We start from the raw sequence: 22,228 nt of genomic DNA, 5'->3' as shown, positions 1-22,228 counted from the left end.
GCACACAAAGACGCTCTCATATTCTACCTCAAAGCTAAAAGTGTCACTACTGGCTGTTTATCCACTTACAAGCTGTTCTGTACAGCAACAAGGGACAACCTGAAGATAAGTAGATTTGTGGAAAAACTAACCTTTACCTTCAGGGGTTGTGTGTGTGTGCGTGTGTGCATGTGCGTGTATACAGTAATCATGCCACTGCCTGCCAGCTTGCAGGTGAAGCTAGTGAGGCTAATGACAAATGTCTTTGAAGAACAAAGGACGGCAGAGTGAAAAAGAGAGACAAAGAGAAAGTAAGTGTGTGCAAAAGAGAGAATATTACACAGGACCCCTACAGAGAAGAGACACAACAATCAAAGCTTTATCTCATTTGAAGGTGGGGTGGTGTGTGGCGAGGGCCAATTACGATTTGATACGTTTACGATGCAGCTGGGGGTCCGACATTTAAAGTTTTAGCACCACAAAAGGAGGTTTATGCATTTCAAGGCTTTCAGATGTCTGATGAGGGAAAACCACAAGGTCCCAAGAATGAAAATAACTGTGAACAAACAGAACTGCAAAGTTAAAAACAACATGTAGGCATCTGGACACATTAACCAGGGGAAAAAGGATGAACAAAATTTTTTTAAATATTCATTTCAGTACAACTAAAGTAATTTTATAAGCTCAAACAAAGTTTTCCAATTTAAAAAAAGGCAGGAATGTCAACAGTGTTGTTAAGCTCCGCTGTACGTATCTCTGGCCAAGTCAGTGAACTGAAACCCAACAGATGATGGATTACGTTTTTAAAATTTATCTTGGAAGTGACTGGTCTGTTATTTACAGCTCTGGTCTGCTGCCTACCAGCAGCTTTAGATCTTATTGGAGACACCAAAGACCATGGAAGCCCCTTATTGGATTAAGAAGTAAAAGGATATTCCACTGTTGTCCTATTCGAGAACAATTTATGTAGATCGGCCTCAGCAGATGGTTCTTAGATGTCAGACTGGCAAATGGCTAACTTTCAATTAACTTTATCGCTCCCTCCTCACAACATAAGGTCTTTTTGTTGAGAAAGACATCTGTGGGGTAGTTTTGACTAAATGTCTGGCTTATCTGACTGTGATTCAACAGCGTTGAACAAAACTCAAAGGATGCCAACAGTGAAGAAGCTGCATATCAAATAGCTTTCTCGCTTCTTGTAGTGTAAATCACATTTCCATCATTAGGCATGATTGTACAAAAAAAAGAAAAAATCTACAAGAAATCAAGCAAATCTGTGCATATATGAGCTTATTCAAGTTTGTATGGTTGCCGCTTGTGTGAAAAATGATCTTGTTGAAGGTGAAATTACATGTAACCACATTAAACACATTATAGCCTCTCCCACGGTGTAAATATCTTTTATACATCTGTTAGTCCAGAAGGTGCATTCATACCACATCTGGGAATTAACACTTGTGTAGACATCATGGCTTTGATTCATTACAGGAGTTAGGATCACACAGAGGCACAGTTTAATGTACAAATCTGTTATACCACTTTCATTTTTACAGGTTGTGACTGTAATGTACAGGAGCGCGCTGTGATATACTACCTTAAATGATTTTACAGCGTGGCTATGATGCGCACATCCACTCATTTGTTTTCAACATGTGTTCTTCTGACTATGAAGGGCTCTTTGGGGATTCAAGGTCAGTTCTCTGTCAGGATGATGGTGTGTCCTGTTGTTTCAAACCGCTAATTAGCAGGTAATTTGTGTCCTTATGCAGTCAATAACTCAACTGTCATTAGACCAGAGCAGAAACTATTGGACTGAGGTGGTCAAAACTCTGTTTGAGGGACTGAGGACGCGTGAGATTTGTCTGAGCGCCTGCGCAACCCAACATTTTTCAGGAGCGCAGAGACACCTGTGTTCTGACCTGATATGACTCAGAGGGGTGCCAGGCTCCCAGCATGTGAGAAAGAGAGAGAGAGAGATGCTGCTGGTGAGTAATATGGCAGCGCTGATACATTAATCCTGTGAAATTACTATATCCATAACACATGCGTGTGTGTGCAAATGCTCCTGGAAAAACATACACAAGTCATAAATATGAACATGCACACACAAGTGCTCTGATAAACAGATGCACTGAACCGTACTAAACAAGCCATCCTACGCCGTTTGGCAGTTGCACTTATTCACAGTATTTTTCCACATTTCATTCCAAGATGACAGACTCTCATCTGGGGGACCAATGGAAAGAATCAGGGAATAGTTTGCTTTCAAAATGCGTGCTTGCGTAGGACTACGGCAAGTTACTGAAGCACACCAAACGGTTTTCACATCACTTCCCAGTTCAGCGTCTCAATTGATTAAAAGTACATTTAAGGGGCCCCCCGTGATAAAATATGAGGAGAGCAGCGCACGGGAGAAAATAATATGTTGTGTTGTTGGATGGGCCTGTCATTGAATTTAATTTGCACTTATCTTCTTAGATTATGACAAAGAATAAGTAATGTTCTCATGCAACCTGTCACGAACAAAGAAAGAAGGCCATTATAGCATCTGGTGCTAAAGCAGGCGGTGCTGGCGGTCTGCAAAGTGGCAAGTTGGAGTGGCGTCAAATGATGGACATTAGCGCACGGGAAGGGTAAACACACACCGGAACACACATACGTTTAAACACAATCACAGGCACCTCCGCTCTACCTTCATCGCCGCTTTGTCACACCGCACCCACACTGCTAAACTGCGATAAACCCGATGTGTGACACTCAAATTAAAAGGGGGCTACAATTATGACACCCTCATGCCGTGCTCTTAATTAGTACATCTCCATTTTAATTAATAAAGCCTGTCAGCCTGACAGATATCAATAATTTAAAACAGACAGGTCAATGGAGCTTCAAAATTGATGGCCATAATTAGAAATAACGTGGGGAGGGGGTACTTCTGCAGGGCTGGATTTGTTTTTTAATAGGTTAGACTTGAGAAGCATGTCGCTTCCCCGTCGTGTCACAATGTCTTTGCCCCAAACCAAAACTTTGCCAGGGTCAGTACACTAATATTAATACAAAATTATGGTAAAGGGTGCAGTATGATGAACTTGCAGACCTTAGGCTGTACAATTTGTACGCAAAATTTGCGCTTTTAGTCTTTCTTTTATTGTACAGTGCAAGAGATAAAATTCTTAAAAGCAAAAAAAAACTAGGAATTAAATATCTACAATTTTGGCAGTACGCTACAGGAAAATACAAAAAAAACTGCTTGAATATGGGTCTAAAATAAACACAAACAACTGATTGAGCACTGCTTTATTGGAAACAAGCTACCTGATTTAAATTTATTACAAAAACATAAAGCCAAAGTGATCAAATAAAATATCAAAGTCCAGACAAAAGAGGAATGCATATATTGACAAAAACCCATTTCCAACATGGAATGTGTAACATTACTGGTTCCAAAGTGACAGCATTCTGTCATTCAGACACACTTAATTTAACGTTAATGGTGCTTCATTCAAGCGTACCCATGACAGTGAGGGAGAGAGCCATGGTACATCTGAGATTAGACGGTACATCAGGTGATGTATAATGCATAATAATGCACTGATAACCAAAAGATTAAACCTAAACTAAGAAAAAATGTATCAAACTGTCTAAATAACTAATAGTCTGATTTATACGTGAAACTGAGAATTCTGTCCATGTGAGATAAAAGCCTGAGTACTACGCTACAAAAAAACAAATTTTTTAACAGAAAATATACTGGTAGCTGTGGTGGAGCTCAGGACTCGACCTGAGGATGACTGCTACATAACAGACCACTTGACTGCTGCCTATTAGTGCAACCAGGTGACTGATGTCTTTCTTGCTCCCTTTGATGTATTTAGACCAATACTGGTGTTAAAGTGTAGATAAAGTCTTCCCTGCATTGCTTCATACAACTCAAAGTACTGCTGCTTGTATGTGCCTATCTGTTGATGTGATGATGTGCAGTTCAGATTCCAGATTTGTTGAAAGTGATGCAGAAATGTTATGATGGTCGACCTAGTAAGACTTACCGGCATGACTTTTACTGAAAAGTGACCAGGGTGCTCATTCAGACGAGGCCAACACGGTCAGATGCTGTGCCATAAACAAAAAAGGGCTTTAAATTCCATTGATCATCTATACAGAACTTAATCCTCACTAAGGTCGCGGGGGGCTGGAGTCTATCCCAGCTGACTGAGGGTGAAGGCAGGAGACACCCTGGACAGGTCACCAGTCTATCACAGGGCTACATTTAAAGACAGACAACCAAGAACACTCACATTCACACCTACGGACAATTTAGAATCACCAATTAACCTCAGCATGTTCTTGGACTGTGGGAGGAAGCCGGAGAACCCGGAAAGAACCCACGCTGCACGGGGAGAACATGCAAATTTCACACAGAAAGATCCTGGGCGTCCTCACCGGGACGCGAACCGGCGACCTTCTTGCTGCGAGGCAACAGTGCTAACCACCGTATCACCTTGCAGTCCCGGGCTTTAAATCACTAAACAATAAGCGACAATGTCTCTACATTAAATTTTATACAAACATATTGTCAATTCCAAAGCATAACTCTATGTGTCATTAATTTGTATGCCGTTGCTGCAGCACAGGTATTGTTCAGGTTTTGTTTACGATTTCAGTGCACAACCTGCGTGAAAAGGTTTGTACACATTTTCTCATTATTTAAGAGATAACATTGACGCAGTCTGCTGATTTAACGGCCCAGTTTAGGTAAAATTCTCACTTCACAAGAGAGTGGCTGTAGCCTCATCACCTCATTAGTGCTTCTGTTTGGACACAATGTGAGAAACTTGACACTGCCATCAATTAGTACCACCTCGTATATGCCGTAGATGACCATAATGCACATCCGTCAATAGGATCAATTAGAGCTTTTCTTTTCCTGCAGCACTCTGTGCCATCAGTCCATTAAAGCTGGGGACTATGGATTGGTCCGAAGCAGCGGAGGGCTCACAGAGCCAACTGCCACATAAACACTGGCTTTGAGGCAAAAAGCGATTGGACACAAAACTAACTTATAGATACAACAACAACAGCAATGTACAACAAATTAGCATATCGGTGACATTTTCTGCCAGGCTTCAGATTGATTCATCTGTTGATTCATGACATCAGCGCTGTCACGTCGACGCATTTAGTCACGCTCCCCTGACAGCCATAACGAGTGTTCAAACTCCCAAGAAGCTGTGTTGTGTTTATTTATGACATCAATAACTGCAAATAGATTTTTGCTGATAGCTCCAAAATGAATGTTGGACGTAATGAGTCACTTCTACTACTAGTCATCAGCAGTGGACATCTTGAGTGTCAGATACATTATTTAGAGAAACAGCACACAGTGAGGAAGGCGTTCGAACTGCATGCAGTGAACCTTCAAAGTAAAAAGAAAATGGTACCGATGTTGTGACGTTCTTTCTACCCTCGATAACTGATGTTGTAATTAGTATGCCAGATGTACGCCAGTGAACTTGCAAATAGCTACTGCTTTAAAGTGAATGTAAATCCTGAATTGAGATCACAACAATAACGCACATATTGCCTACACGTACTTGCCAAGGTCCAGTGCTTTGGCAAGAGATCACAGTGAATTTAAGCCGACCGTCTAATCCATGGTTAACCATTCCCCCACTCACCCTAACGGATATTCAGCGCACTTAATTAAAGAGCCAATTTGCATATAAATTTAAACTCACAATTCCACTCCTGCGGCATCACAGGTGGTTGTTTTCTTGGGAGCCAGACCCTGTCGAGTGAGCTGGTAGACCGACGCGATGTGGCTCTCGCTTGTGTGCCTCAGATATTGACAAAGAGTGAAGCCTTTTCCTTTGATTAGACTATGTGTAATAAATCTAAAGCTGAGTTAACAGCAGGGTGGGATGGATTCATGAATACTCAACTGTTTCTAGGATTAGAGATTCACAATCAACCTCGATGGTTTTCAAGCCTTGAACAAAGCAACTTCCAGCGAATGCGGCAAAACAAAGCAAGCCAGTGTAAACCACTTCCTTTAAGGCGCTTTGTCAACAGCAATTGTCACGACCTTGTAGAGACAGAATGACCCAAGAAACATTGGTGGGATATTTACGTAATCCATCTGGGCCACTGTTTAATAAAAATGTGCTCCCTAGAAAAATATCCTTCATGCTCGAAAATTGCAATGACACCCTACAGCACAAAGGGAGCTGTTTTTCTCTGCTGCTTTTCACCTCTCCTGTGCATTTATCCTTCTTCACCACAAAGATGATCTCATTTTGTCCTGAGTTATATTATACCGAGAGACCAAAGACGAAAAGTGGGAGGGTAGAGAGCGGCTCTGATATTACAGCGATGCACGTGATAGTTACTGTGCAACCCTGACACAAATTAGATCATATCGCTCTAATTTTAGCATGTTTACCCTGGTTAGCTGATACTCTCAGAATTGATTTTAAGATTTTGCTGATCCCTTTTAAAACATCAATGCACCTGGTACCAAGATATGATCAGAGACCCTTTAACCCCACATAAGTCTGAGTTGGGACCCTGCGGCGGTCCCTACCGGCTGTTACAAAGCGAAGGGGGCTCCTGAGCGATGAAGCAGCCTGTTGTGATAAGCTCAGTCTGTCCATTTATTGAAATCCCTTCTTAAAACCTATTCTAAGTCATTCCTACATTTCTACTCACGGTTTTGCTTAGTACACCATATGCAATGTTGCATTGGAAGGATCCATCAACAAAGTGTAAAACATCAGAAAATTCTACTGGACAGCCTTCAGTTTTTCCAACTTTTTTTTTTTCCAACCCATTTGCTGTTTTTGTTTGTATTATAAGAATGTAGTAGCACCAATGTCCTCAGAAAACACTGCCCAGTAAGATGTCATTACGATAGATTACATAACATTTGGAGTTTTGGGAACCATTATTATAGCTCAAAAACAAGAACGCTCAATTACACAAGTTGGGCAATGTCCTCTTTATATAAATAACAAGGCAGTTTCTGTTATTTTCAACTGTGTGTAGTTAGGCCAATCAGATTATCAGAATATTTGACTCAGTAGATTGTTGTGAGGAAGAAAAAAAAAAAACCCCATCAGCATTCAATCGCATAATAGCACATTGAGATTAGGAGAGTGAGACAGTGAATGAAAAGGGACGAGAAAGAGAGAGAGAGAGAGAGAGAGAGAGAGAGAGAGCGAGATCATGGGAGCTGTCTTTTCAGATGGTAATCTCATGGTTTCTAGACTCCACTGGCATCCAAACCAGCAAAACTGTTTTCTTTGGCAAACGCTGAGCATCTCTCTCACTCTTTCCCTCACTCTCTCTGTCACTCACTCTCTGGAGAACCTCATGCAGCCCTTCCTCCCCTCCTTTCTCTTGTTTCGAAACTCGAACGCCCTCCTTCACCACAAACACAAACACATTGTGCAAATAGAGTAAGAGCCATAACGGCGTTCCAAAAAGGTAAGAAATGCCCATAAAGACAAACAAAAAAAAAAAAACAAGAGCAGAAGGGGAAACAAGCAGATTATGAGCCATGCCACTTTATCAAAAGACAAACGATAATTTGACAGTCCCTCTGGGCCTCTTTTTGTCTTTGGCCTTGTTCCATGTGTGAGCTGGCTGATGCACCAGGCTCCAAGAGCAGAGCACATGGTTGGCTCAGCGCACTGAACTGGTTGATCTGCAAACACACTGATCAACAATAAAAATGACAATAACAAACTGTTTCGTTTTGGCATCAAAGCTGGTTTTGATTGGTTGGTTCTGCCCGGCCCCACCAGATTGCTCGTTTCAGTTTACAGCTATCCGGAATGGTCATCAGTTACCATAATCAAATTACATGTGTTAACTGTGGGCTTGTATATGAAAAAAAAAAACATCATAGAGGGCCAGCAAGGGGTCTGGTCATTTACACAACCATGAGTAACCTCAGCTGACGCTAGAAAGGGAGGGTTGACTGCTGGCGGTCTGAAGAGAGGAGGATTTGAACCCTCAGATCTGTTGTTTTGGGGTTTTGCAATAATAAGCAAAGCACTCTCTTGATTTCCCCTTCAACTAAGGTTATACTTCACTTCCCCTGCTAGCAATTAGTCTCCAGAATGCTATTTGTCAAAAGCCAAGCCATTCGTTTCCACTGGTCTGCCCCCGCCAGCTCTTGTTACAATTGACTGTTTCCTGCATAGAGAAAACATAAGCCCCTGGAGGAGGGAACAGGTCCAGCAGCTGCTAAGACCACAGCCTGACAATGTGTGGAGATATCTGAGCATTCAGTAAAGACAGAATCACACATAAACATGGCATAAACAAATCAGAACCTGCCACAGTGAGCAATTTCCTTCTCTGTATCTCAAGACACAGCACATTTATAAAATGATTCATAAAGGAAACCATTTCTTTGGGCATTTGGGAGTTGGAGCAACGCAGAAAATAGGTCAATCATGGACTGACACCTATTGATTTTTCGGTGCAAAATCTGACGAAACACAGGCAAAGTAAATGTGCTGTAAACAAATACGATGCAAGACGCTGCTCAATAAAGTCAGCTGGACCCGCTGACACAACCATGAAATGTAGTTATACAAAACCCCCGAGGTCCACCATCTATATGGCACACTGTCATTTTTCCTCTATTTTCCTGATGATTGCGGACGAGGCATTGGGGTACTTTGGTGACTCCCGGTGAAGTAGGAAACCTATTGTGTTCTCGGTTGCAAGGGATCTGGAGAGCCATCAACCAGCCAGGCATGTTCTTGGTAAATCACCAGCAGAGAGGGAACTTTTCAGAGTGCAATTAACAACCTCAAGGTCAGACTTCTCTGGAGAGTTAGCTCTGAAAAGATCCTCAGGCATTCTCTCTCTTTTTCTGGTATCTTCACAGCTACACACCCGTACGCATGCTCTCTTCATCTCCTTTACCCTCTTCTCCTCCACTAAACACACTTACATTTCCCTCCATATTTTTTCCTAGTGCTCCCTCTTCCCTTCTATACCGTTCCTCCTCGCATGTCTCTCCCTCCTTCTCTCTATTACAGATAAACGTTACTTTGCGGTCATTGGTGAGACCGTATCTTTCCCAGAGCTGGAGCTGGGCTGAAAATCGGTCGCAGGTGTGCGGAGGATGAGAGCCATGGATCTTAATCTTGAGGCAATAATGGTTCTGTGCGCTGAAGAGGTCACTACAGGGATATCTGAGGAAATATCTCAGGCTACTATTTGCTCCTAAGACGTGGCCACAATGAACTTTCCGTGTTCTTAATTGTGCAAACACACTTTGTAAATTGGGCTGAAAATGGATTTTTTTTTTCTTAAAGTCTTCTTCTGCAGTGTGTTTGATTTAGCACTTGACGAGCACATTAGATCGTTGGATTTTGAGTTCGAGGCTTTGAAGTGCTGCACACTTCCTTAATTAGATGTCAAGTCTATGCTGTTGGACTTTTCATTAACTTGTAAAAAGGCTGTGACATTAAAAAAGGGATGAACTTCCTTAACTTTAACTGTCAGGACATTTGGAACCAAAGAAAAATCGTGGTGGAAGGGAGTTCAGTGCGACTCCTTACTTCTACAGAAACCTGAAGAAAACCCAATTTTAAATCCACACAACTGAAACAAGATTAAACGGCAAACTCTCCGACCCCATGTCTCTCCCTACAATGTGACTGTCAAATAAAGGCCTTTTTGCCTTTATTTGACAGTAGAGAGAGAGACAGGAAAGTAGGGAGAAGAATGGGGGAGGACCTGCAGCAAATGGCCATGGGCTGAATTCGAATCCACGACCGCTGCGTTGGGGACTACAGCCCCAGTACATGGGTCACCAGCTCAACCAGTTGAGCGATAGCGGCGGTCCTGTATTATTCATTTTTAACATCTGAACAATTTTCCATACAACTGGGCGATAAACACTTCATCAGTAGCAATAAGAAAACAGTTTGACACAATGTGGAGCAGTGTCACTTAAATGCACTAGATGCACACCCTCATGAAGCTGCACAACACGTGCATGAACAAAACCCAAGCGTGCATATCCCATCACACCCCTTGACAATGGAGCCCTGTAGCCCTTCGTCCCTCTCCCCCCGGCTTCAGTGCACGTCTCCCAATTTGCAATGGTCCAAAGCAGCCTGGGCCTCTTCTTATCCCCATGCATGCCTGCAGACCTCCCCTGGTGAAAGCTGCAACAAGTGGGGACTGGCAGATGCCCTTGCGACTTTGCATCCCCCATCGCCTCCACCTAAGCGACGCACTCCCAGATGCCTGCTCCGAGGGCTGAGGGGCTTCATTTAATGCATATCAAGGTGAGATGATCCTTTTATCCTTATTTCTTTTTATTCATGTGTGTAAATTAGTTTATTTGTGTGTATTCTTTAATGTTTCGTTAATATTCTTACTTGTGTCCCAGGCTCATGTGGTTACATTCAGAGGACGCTACTAATAAAATTTGAATTACACCTTTATTTCTCCTTGTCTTCATTAAAAACAGGTCAATAAATATGATCAATAATTATTGATATCAACTGAAATGAGACATTTTATTGTGATGAATTTTTCAGCTATGCGTCGCCCAGCCCTACGCAGACCACATGCACAACAACAACAGCATCCCATTCAGGTGGATTTAACTGTGCAAAGCGTGTTCTCCGTCCACATGGTCTTCACATACCTACAACCTACTTTTTGCCCTTTTTTTTAACCAGACAGAAGATGACTGAATTCCTCAGGTAGAAGTGCAGAAGGAAGAAAAAAAGATAGAGCGCAGCTTGCATCAGCGGAGCACGCCAGTGAAACACACAATTAAAAGTCTAAATGCATTTCCCAGCTGGTACGTCACACCAGCCATATGCTCCCACAGGTTTTGGGTAAAAATCTCGCCATTCTTTCCCAAGTGCAACTGATACGACAAGAAACTGGATAAGCAAAGCAAATCTAACATTAGTATTTGGTTGTTTCTACATATGTGGATATTGTTTGCATATCTTACATTAATGATGCTTCAAAGATGTTGACTGGCTAAACAGGCACAGGGCATACGAGAAATATTGGGTGTGCCCACACTAATAACTGAAAAGGTCTGAAGCTCATAGATCCTCTCAAGCATTATATCAGGATTACTGCATATGAGGCAAATTCTGACTTATACAACATTCCCTATGACTGCCTCGTTGTTAGATGGCCTCATTAGGAGGATAAACAGAAGTAGGTTCATAAAGTGATTGTCTCCTAAGCTGAGACAACAAGCTGAACTTGTGCAAGAGCGGTGAGATAATCAATAAGCCATTCCACTATAACCATATAAATATCAATATTATTGCAATCCCTATGCAAGGAGGTAATTATAGTGGGACAGGTGTAAAACTTCTGTCTAATCCATGTGATAGATTACATTTAAAATGGGAAACAAGACAGAACCGAATCAATGATTCATCAGCAAATAACTATTAAATTTAGAACAATGGCTCAGGATGCAGTGATAAAGCTGTTGGAATGGCAGATTTTTACTGTACTTTTCAGCGAGTTGCCATTGATTGGGCTCCTCCAGCGGCGCGAAGACAAGTAATGGGGAGTGATGTTCGATAACAGTGCAGTGCTTTACAAGGTATTAGTGTTTCACATTTAATAGTGAAAGAGTGTTGTTTCTTTATTGGATGGCACTTCATTGCTGTGCACTGCTTCCTATTACTGTTTAATTGCCCTATTGTGGACCGGCTTCAATGGCGGATTACGCTGACCATCTAAAAATAATATTTGTGTCCATGTGTTTGTGAGGTATAAAGAAAATCAGTGAATGGGAGAAGGAGCAGCTAATGCATTCTAACAGTTTCCATTTGTATAGGGTTCTGTGTGGCACAGTGCAGGATCATATGGATTATGTACTAGACTTTCAATAAAATGTGGACGCAATAGATGCCCTCCCACACAATTTTCAAGCATATTTGTACAAATCAGTTCATGCTGACTGTAAAGCTACAGCATCTAGTATTTCCATAGTGTCCTTGCTTTGGAGCATGGAAGACGTTCAAGAGGGTAACTGATGATTTACCCTGGTAGTTGAATCTCAGTCTCTGTTGCGCCACTTTTACAATTTGGGAAACCACCAGAGGCCTATCATTTAAATAACTGTACCCATAATTGCTTCTGCAAGTTAAGGCAACAGCATGGGACTCTTCCAAAAATGACATGTTGCATACATCTCGTTCACATTTAGGACAGGGACACAATCTTAGACTAACTTATCCTTACTGTGGGATTAACAATACATTAATCCCATTTACATACAGACAGCGGTGATGTGCAATGTATGATGGCATATGATAAAATATAAATGTAATGCAGTAAAAGAGGACTCCTGTCAAATGACATCGTAATCAATGCACAGCCAGGATGGCTTCAGGATCAGATGAAAAATGGGATGTCAGCCCATATAAACTCTGTCCTATTTGTGAGATGACATATCTATGTCATAAACTTTCAATGAACCTTGCATATATGAACTCCAGCCAAACTCCCTCTAGGAAGAGACTCAGACCCTGACTGTCAGAGAACTGACATGCTTATACACACACACTCATAGCCCTACCTGGCATGAGGGACGTCAATGCTGGACGAGACCACTTTGCGTTTCTGCTCTAGCAGGGACACTGATCGGGTGTCGGGGTCCCGGCTAACGCGCTTGCCATCCGCCAACCGCTGCTCCTCCACTGCCTCTGGGCTCAGGCAGCCGCCCTCCATCTTCTGGCCGTCTGGAGCCCCGTTGGTGGAGCTCTGCTGTAAGGGGATGCAAAGAGGACAAAGTCAATGCTTGGGTCAAAAATCTACACAAACAAATTCGGAACACTGGCAGTGTAGGAATGAGTCACTGCAAATGTTGATGCAGAGTCTGGAAGCAGAAATAATATTGTAAAGACTCAGAGCAATGGATTTTTTTATGCATGTTTGCTTAAGGAAAAGACTAATTCTATAAAATATGGTCAATTTAAATCATCTACTAAAATATCAAAACATAATTGCAGGCAAACAATTATGTAATGAATGTAGTTTTTCAACACCGTTTTAGAAAAAAAAAAAGATAAGATCTGGGCTTGGATACACATTTGTGATTGGTGTGAGGCAGATGCTGTTCACTGAGATAATCAAACAGCTGATTGGATATTTCTCTGGATGGTGATTACAATCATTAACATGTATGAACACGTCGCAGGCTTTCATTAACATAAGCCTAAACAAAGAATAAATAAAGCCTAAACTTGTTTTGTGAGTAGGCAATTATTATGTGATTATGCCAAAAATAGCAATAGCTTTACAATGGTGATAGACTATTTCACAACTAAATTAACAAAATACCTAATATTGCTTGGTAGCGAAACAAAGTTAGGCTGTGTTCACAAGTAAGGTCTTTTTCTGAAGAACAAATGCGTTACAGTGTTTTTCCATATCTAAAAATGCTGTTCAGAAACGCAAATGAGTGTCCTTTGTTACTAAGCTGGAGTTAATGTTAGGTAACAGGCTAGTAGGGCTGGTCCGAATTGCATTTTCTGGTCTCCAGATAGTCGGCCCAATCAATTACGAATATTCCAAATAGTTGGGAGAGGGTGGCGGGTGAGTATTTGTTCCGCCAAAGGGGGTGTGCGCAGCTCCGACGGGTTGGAAGTGGGTGGGACAGTTTGGCTACTGAGACAAGTTCAGATGTTTAGGTAAACGGTCACAGTACCATTTCTGCGGCGGCAGCGGGGGGAATATTCAGAGATCAAAATTGATATCTCGATTCCAGCACAGCGAATGAATAGTCGGCTATTCGGCTATTCGCGTCCAGCCCTACAGGCTAGTTTTGCTAGCGAGTGAAATAAGCCAAAACTAGAACCTCTTTAGACCCGCCTACTTTTACTTCATAAATAAATACTGCCGATAACGTGTTTAGTTTTCCTGTATGTATAAGTCACAGTCATTAAATCTCATACATGTTATTTGGTGAAATGAATCGACTTACTATAAGTGCACTAAGTCCTGCTGTCTTTGTTTCACAGATATGGTAAGGATAATGGACAAACAATATGTTTCCTAAAAATGTCTTCTTAATGTTTCAAACCTCCCAACTACCACCACCCTGAACCCAGACAGCAAATCTGCTCTCTAAAAAACCCCTGACTTGTAACCTAAATTTGAACATTCTAATGCTTACATTTGAAATGAAGGAGCACACGGTCCAAATGGTTTAGGAAAAATGTCCAGACTCTTGGGACTAAAAAGGTCGTTTTAGAACAAACCGGATAAACTCCAAAATACACAGCTATCAGTTCCAAGTAAAGCAGTGTTTTGCTTTTTTTGTAGCTCCTGTAGACATTTTGTAGGTATGAGGTTTCCACATATTAAAAAAAAGCCTTCTCATGAAAAACAAAATGAAACTTTACACTGAAGTAGCCATCTGTGATATAATGCACAGCTTCAGGGTGGCTTTAAAACTTTTGTTTAAAAAAAGTGCATATGCTTAAAAACTTTGCCACTGATATTTAAAAAAAAAAAAACAAAAGACTAGTGAGCATGTGCTGTAAGGCAAAGAGTTTTTGTTTGATGTAAATGTTGCACACTTTAAAATATTCACAAAAATCTCCCTTGAGTTCTGCATGAGGAATCAATGCATTCTGTAGTACTTTTGAGAAACATACATCTTAGGCTATTAGTTAATCAGGTTTGCCAATTTGTGTAGAAAACAAATAAATAAACAAAAACTCACGTGACTGTTTTCTTACATAGCACACAGAAAAAATCCTTTGACTTTGACACAAGCCACAATTTTTGGCTTAATGTTTGTAACAGCCCGAATAAAACTGAATGAAGTTCAAGGTAAAGTTGTCAGAGTGAGGTAAGCAGCGCCACTCGCTCTCCTCGCCTGAGTATTTCAACCATTCAGGGGAATTGTTCCGGCAAGAGAGTAAAAATCGCAAAACATGCACACGCTCTCTGCTGCCCTGAAAGACACATGCGACAACACACACACACACAAACGTACTCCACAGTCCTGCAACAATACACCGACACGCAAACAATCACATACTAATGGCATTTGTCCAATCTCAACACTTCTGAAAACGCCTACCTGTAAAAATCCTCTGTTCTCTTATACAACAGTAACCAATAGCGTTGTTCTGCACATGAATACCTGCACGCACCTACGCACACACCAACACACACAGACATCTGTGTGCGTAACTGAAGCCATCAGCCTCTTAGAAAGGCATTGAGAAAAGGCCAAAACACAAGCAGAGTGACACACACAGCTGCCCACGCCGATGGAGCGCTGAGGAGAATGACATTCAGGCCAGTGTGTGTGTGTCTCTGTATACGTGTGTGATCGAGATCATTTTCTCAACACGATTAGTCTTGACCGTGGAAAACACACCGTAGTCAATCACTCACACGCTTGCACACGCACACACTCAATGGGAACAATTTACTTTGATTAATGAGGTAAAAAAAAACAAAAAAAACATGAGAAATTAGTATCGAGTATCGCTCACGACAGAGGCTGGTCGCGTAAACGCTCGGTGGTGCACAAAATGCCCTGCGAAAACACAGACTTGAGTAAAACAACAAGATGGATTACACCGGCTCGGGGAAGATTAGGTGTTGTGTGTGTGCGACGAGCGTATTCCTCGGATAAAAAACCCCGAGAGCAAGTCCTTCCTTTCACCGGGATTATGAATTATGGCATTTCACGGAGCCAGGAAATTGTGAATCATGCCAAATTGCTGGTGAAATGTGAGTTGCATATGTCAAAGCTGAAGCGCTTGAAAACGGAACAAATACTCCGAGTTGTCCCGCCTCTCTTTATCTCTCATTCTCTTTCTCGCTCCCACTCACAAACTCATAACCCACTCGCTTTGGACAGCAGCCTGTGACGCTTAAAGATTCTTGGACTTTTTAGGTCAAAGGTCATAATAAAACATGTCATAAAACCTCAACTGTGTCTGTTAACTCATGTGGTTCTTTGTTGCTGGGAAGCATTTGCATCAGAGCATCTACTGTGACAGATCAGGAAGGTTAATGATTCATTGATGATCTCACACTGCACCTAACAACTGATTTTTTTTTTTAATCAAAGTAAAAAAATAATGCAATCTCCAAATCGAAAGCTTGACACCCTTTAAGGCTCTTACTTGATTCCATCTGTTGCCCAAACAGGCTAAAACTTAACAAGTCGAGTCATGATTGGTTCAGACTTTATGAATAAAAAGACTTCTGCATGGCATCAATGGGGTACAACAGTAGTATGTTTCTAGACTTTTAAATGTTGAGATAAATTAGTGATTATTCTTGATATAAACAAAATATTATCTGCAAATGAACATCTGGAAGTGACTCCATATAAATATGTGCGATTCAACTTGCAATCACAGTATTATTATTGTCTAAAATGTCATGATTTACTCTGCTTTTTTGGTGTAATACAGGACTATATGACGAATATCTTTGAGTAATTTTGCCAATTAAATGCAAACACCTACGAAAAACTCACACATTTGCATAATAATAAGAAGATTTGATTAAATGTGTGCGTTAAACGCGCGCTTGTGTGCAAACAGCAGGCACAACACATACATAAAAACATACACCTCCTTTACGATTACTCATACGCTTCCACAGGGGCGCCAGCATCCAGACTTGACCCTGTGATCACTGTGCTTCATGCTGATGTTGCTCAGCCAACCAATGAGGACAGCCAACGCCGGCCTGCCTGGGATCACCGCTTCAGAACAAAGAGTCACTCAGCTTCTGTCAACAAGCTTGCTTCATTGACTCCCACGTTGGCGTGCGATCAACACGAGCAACAGCAAAGACACCGCAAGCGCCAGCACAACAAAAACAAGCGACGACTCTTTGTTAGCGGCGAGAAATCGCTGTAAACTTCGCTCACGCAACACACACTCGCGCAAACCAACGAGTCAACAAGTGGCATCCTCCCCCCCCTCCACTCCAGAACAGGGGGCATTCGTTTGCCATACCGGGCACAGAGCCAAGCATCCAGATTCTTTGGAGCATGCCACCCGTTGCCAACCTGGGGGTGCCCACTTTGTTGGATGCGCAGCTGCTGCTGCACAAATGGTCTCACAAACAACCCCCACTCCAAAATTTTAAGTAGTCAGATCTCAGTCATTAAACATATAAATACACATTAGAGGAAAATCACATCCATGTTTTATTCCGCCCTCACGCACACAAAAAGCAACACAGATGCACATGAGATTCAACACACACACACTCACACACACACACAGAGCAGACCCCTCCTCCTCATTTTATGGCTTGTTTTCGACCTCAGTGGGAATTGAGTCGTGCTGAAAGAGACTTGACCATTGTGCTGACAGGACTACACTCTCAGCCTCAGCTGCACTACTCCAGCTTGCACCGGTGACTGTATTGTGCAACAGCTTTTGTGAGTGCAGCGCTGTATACACAAATGTGCAAATGCAAAACAAGGGAACCCAAGTTTACATTGCATTTCCCGTTGCCCACAGATCTGACACTTCTCCATGCGGCGCTGCTGTGCTGAGCTTTAAGGTTTGACATGTGCGTGTAATGTTTCAAATAACAGTTTACAACTTCATTTACGATTTACAAGCATTTCACACGGAGAAGTACAATTTTGAGGGATGCTGCTGTAGGAAACATGAGCAATCCAGAATGTGTGGAAACAATCATTTCAGTTTTTGGATGTTGAGATTTAAGACTGCAGTCTGCGAGTTACTTCAGCAGTAACATCAAAACACATGAATGCAAGGAGGCACATAAATCAAAATCTGAACATAAAAAGCTGTTGTTCAATCACATGCATTCCTCAGTCACTCCCTCACTATAAAAAGGAAGGAACACAACACACCACACACACACACACACTTCCCCTATTCCAGAAACTGTTTTCATCCAAGGACTGGATTGGCTTCTCTTCCCCACACAATCTTTATTTGAGACCATGTGACAGCAAAGCATTCAGTTTGGATTTGAAGGCAATTAGGTCATTGCTTATTAGGCGCATTTCAGGACTACAAATTTAGACATGATCAAAACTTAGTATTTTCCCTCCAAAGCCACAGGAATCCCACATGATCTATTTTTAAAACGCTGTTAAACAATAACAGCCTTGTGCAGAATGCTCACATTCAATATGCAATTTGGGTGACAAGCCGCATCATGTATGAATGAAAAAAAATCATTTAAAAAAATCCCCAAAAATATAACAGATTCTTCAAGTGCAAATGTGCAATTAAAGGCTGCATGCACCAAATGATCTGCAGTAAATGTGATGTATAAATATAAATCTCATGTGCACAAAAAAACAACAAGCTGGAACTAGCTCTTTAGATCAGTCCAAAACGCTGCAGTCAGAGCGTGTTTGTTTGCCTCATCTTACCCACCCACTAGCCCACATAAACATTGCGCAGGCCCTATCAAGCCCTTTGTCCCATATATCTGATGTCGCCAAATGTCATGACAGTCCGTTATTTGATGCAATATGCACACAAATCGGCGTTACAGCTATTCTGGATGATGCAGGGTTTGTCCCCGCTGGTTAAATTTGCCATCAGCAGCAGCGGCGGTGACACCGTTAAATCCGCTCCGTGCAGGAAGCGGTTAAACGCTGCAAAACACCGCACAACAAAAACAGTGGAGCGCTGCCTGCCTGCCTGCCTGCCTGCCGGCCGGGGCCCTTCGCCGCTGTTACCCACCTTCAGGCTGGACTTGAGCGGTCCCTTGGCTGCGGTGTGGTTGAACCCGGCGGCTATCTCCTCCTCGGAGAACTCCTTCAGGCTCCCGTCTTGCATGAGCACGGTGTAGACGCTTCGCCGGGCACCGGCGGCCGAGACGTCTCTGTTTTCCTGCTTGACAGCCTGGACCACTCCTGTCACCGGGGCACCGTCCCCGGTCGGACTCGGCGCATAAACGCGGCTGCCGAGGATCGAGCGCTTCACCAGACGCCTCGTATGCATGTCTAAAAAGTGTCTCGCTGTGTTCAGAGCCGGCGAGCCGGTGGATTTAAATCATGAAACGTCGAATTATAACCGGTAAACAACGTCGAGAAAAACACAAAACCGCAGCGGGTAGACTACGCGCTCCAACAGCCCTGACAAAATGTTAGAAAGCGGCAACATACTCGGAAGGGCGAAAAAAAAAAACAACAAAAAAAACTCCGAACAGCGTCCCGTTACACCGCACCGAAAAGCACCGAAAACTGAAGGGGAAACTTTGAATTAGCACCCGACGACAGCCCGCGACATGAAAGCGATTCATTCGCCGCTAAACAACCTCCACATCCAACCGGCTACCAATCTTCCTCCGTTCAACCCGTTTGTTTTCCCCACTGCTCCCTGCGAGCTGCGGGGGCGGCGGGAAAACGCGGACTAATCGCTACGTCCGGGAGCCGAAGTGACATTTGTACACGATTAGACAAAATGGCGGCGGTTCGGCGGATAAACGACTCGGACGAGGAAGAAAACGAGCGAATACGTCGAGTTGTGTTCGCTCTGGTCGTTCCCGTGGGTCGAAACTGCACTGTAGCCGGTGAAAGCGGTTAAAAATAAGGCCGTTATGTGACTCCGGCTCCGGCTACCGACACATCCAGTCCGCTGTCGACTTCCGCCGAGCAGAGCCTCGACCGGCGGAATGCTGCCTGTAAACATGTGCGGTCCGGCGGCCAGGGCGGGCTGCAATTGGACGGCGCAGCACACGCCTCCACAAGCCCCCACCGCTCCCCCTTCTCCGGCAGAAGGTAATGCAACTCGGGAAGATGCTCCATTCAAAACAATGACGCAAGGATGGATAGGAGAGCAGCAGGGGAGGGGGTGTAGCAGCGGGAAACGGAGGGAGGAAGGGGGGGGATTGAGGCTACAGAAAGCAAAACTTCCAGCAGACAGAGAGCTTTATACTATAACCCAGTTGTAGGAGCACCTAGCCTACTTTTTCAGGTGCCGTGGGACTTCTTAATGTCTCCTAAATCAAATAAACCGCAGTGGTCTGTTTTTTGTGAATGTAAACGCATTTTGGGTGTCAGTGCTTAATTCAGTTTTAGGGATGTGGCGCCAATTCATAGCATCTCAAGGCACTTCCGGTGATAAGGTGGACGTCTTAGCAGTGGCGGTTCTACTGGGGGGGCAGTGTTTAATCACATTAAAAAATGACAACAATGATATTTAAACACAAAAAACTTTTATTTAGTTAATATTAAAATTAAACAAGTGTTTTTTGTTTTGTTTTTTAACCAAAATACATCAACTGAAACAATGAGGTTATCAGATGCTATGAGGGACCCCCCAGCAAAGGTTCCACACAACAACTGAGAGGTGTAACTTTGTGTAATTATAATAATAAACATTATTAAATAAAATATACAGTGTATATTGCATATTAACAATACAATAATACATGTATATTTAACCCTAACCCACCGCTGCACCACTGACCCTGTTACACATACATCTCATTTAACAAGTAACATTAACCATCAATTACACCACTGGTCCTATAAAGCAGGCCTGCATTATGTGGTGTCCTCGCGGAAGTGGTGACGCCATCAAGTAAGCTGATGTTCCATTTGCACATTAATCGCGAGTCCGTACTACCACGTAGGCCAAGCTACAGTTCGGGTGTGTCGCTCTAATTCATTGTATAGAGCATAAAGCCACATTAGTTTCGGTTTCGGCGCATGTCATCGTTATAAAGCCATCAGTTTATTACTCAGTCAGCACAGGGACCAGTGACATCTGGACAGAGGCACTGGTCCCTGTAGGCCCCTGTGTAGAACCACCATTGAGTCTCATAATATTATATCATAGAGAGGAATCAAACAACTCAGAGATTCTCTTTGATCAAGCTTTGGCAACAGTGGGAAGAAAAAAAATTGCCGTTAACAAGATGAAACCTTCAGCAGAACCAGGCTCAGGGAGGGCGGGCGTCTGCCTCGGCTGCTTGGGGTCAGGGTAAAGGTTGTGAAGAATAGGACGAGAAGGCTCTTATAATTTGGTAGTAATGTTGGTAGGACTGTTCATTTTAGACCTCACACAGTCTGCAGGTTTTAGTAGCTTTCCCTCCTGCTTTGGCTGCTTGAAGTCTGTATTATGTATTTAAAATCTTTATATTTCTCTAATATTATAGTTTCATCTTTGTACTGTAAAAAAAACAACAAATGCCACCCTGGTGCCAGTGTCCATGTTTGCGATGGGTCATGTGTTGCCAGACTTGATTTAACGAGTTGATAACCAGCCTTGTAAAACTGTTATCCAGGCTACAGTTGTTAGATTTAGTGAAGCCAGATAACGAAAGATACCCCGGGTATGCTGAACTGTCTGAAAGTTGAAAGCTCTGCCTCCCACTCTGCTTTTGGAAGCTTGGGGGAAACTTTTTTCCATCATCAACCCTGTAAATCATGTGTCTGCACAGGCAAGAGCCAACCGAATCCCCTCAAACAATACTATAGAGTGCATCTTGTGCGAATTCTGAATGTAGCTCAGATTTTATGCCAAATATTTTGGATAGTATTAAGGTCAGTTTTACCAGAAATGCAGTGATACCTGTAACTGATGTATTGATAACAGACAGGTGGCAAAAAAATAGGAGAGAACCAACATAAAGCATTTTATTAAGATGCTGGTCCACCATGTTCACCATCAATGCACCTTTGGCATTGATTCTCCAAGTTTCTGGAACTCTACTCATGCAATGAAACACCATTCTTTCAAAAGATAGTCACTCTTTTGTGTTTTAATGATGATAGTGGAGATCGCTGTGAAACACATTGGTCCAAAACCTCCCATAGGTGATAAACCGAAAATAGAAATTGTTTTGTCACAGCTGCTACAATCAGTCAAGAACCCACATCTAACCCTGAACATTTCTGGCACAAAAACTATTTACAGATGTACTAACATGTAGAGTGAGCTAATATTTAGAATAGAATAGAATGCTTTATTGTCATCAAACATGGTGCATGACGAAATTTAAGAACTAATAAAAACACACCTTAACATGGAGCCGTGAACCACTGCGTCCGTACGCGCCACCGTCTTGGAGGCTCTAATGTGCAAAATACATAGTATAGAAAATATTAGGGATGCACGATAGATCGGCGACCACATCGGCATCAGCCGATATTAGTGTTTTTTCCCATATATCGATATCGGTCCGATGAACAAATTTAGCCGATATGAAAAACGATGACTGTCTAACGTTAGCACCTTCGTCTCTACAT

At 42.6% G+C, this 22,228-nt stretch overlaps 1 protein-coding gene across 1 annotated transcript in view; it reads right to left on the bottom strand.

The window, feature by feature from the left end:
• The window catches only part of znf704 (zinc finger protein 704), a 55,849-nt gene extending 36,404 nt beyond the window's left edge, over positions 1-19,445 (bottom strand). The window contains exons 1-2 of the mRNA XM_008301166.1: positions 18,714-19,445; positions 12,572-12,759 (exon numbers count right to left, since the gene is read on the bottom strand). Coding sequence (XP_008299388.1) covers positions 12,572-12,759; positions 18,714-18,974 — 449 coding nt within the window. The 5' untranslated portion in view covers positions 18,975-19,445. The remainder of the gene's footprint in view (positions 1-12,571; positions 12,760-18,713) is intronic.
• Positions 19,446-22,228: the final 2,783 nt, after the last annotated feature.

Source organism: Stegastes partitus, unplaced genomic scaffold, assembly GCF_000690725.1.
Source record: "Stegastes partitus isolate 25-593 unplaced genomic scaffold, Stegastes_partitus-1.0.2 Scaffold34, whole genome shotgun sequence".
Lineage (NCBI taxonomy): Eukaryota > Metazoa > Chordata > Actinopteri > Pomacentridae > Stegastes > Stegastes partitus.
Note: the sequence above shows the minus strand (reverse complement) of the source record. Positions and strands in the feature narration are given on the sequence as shown.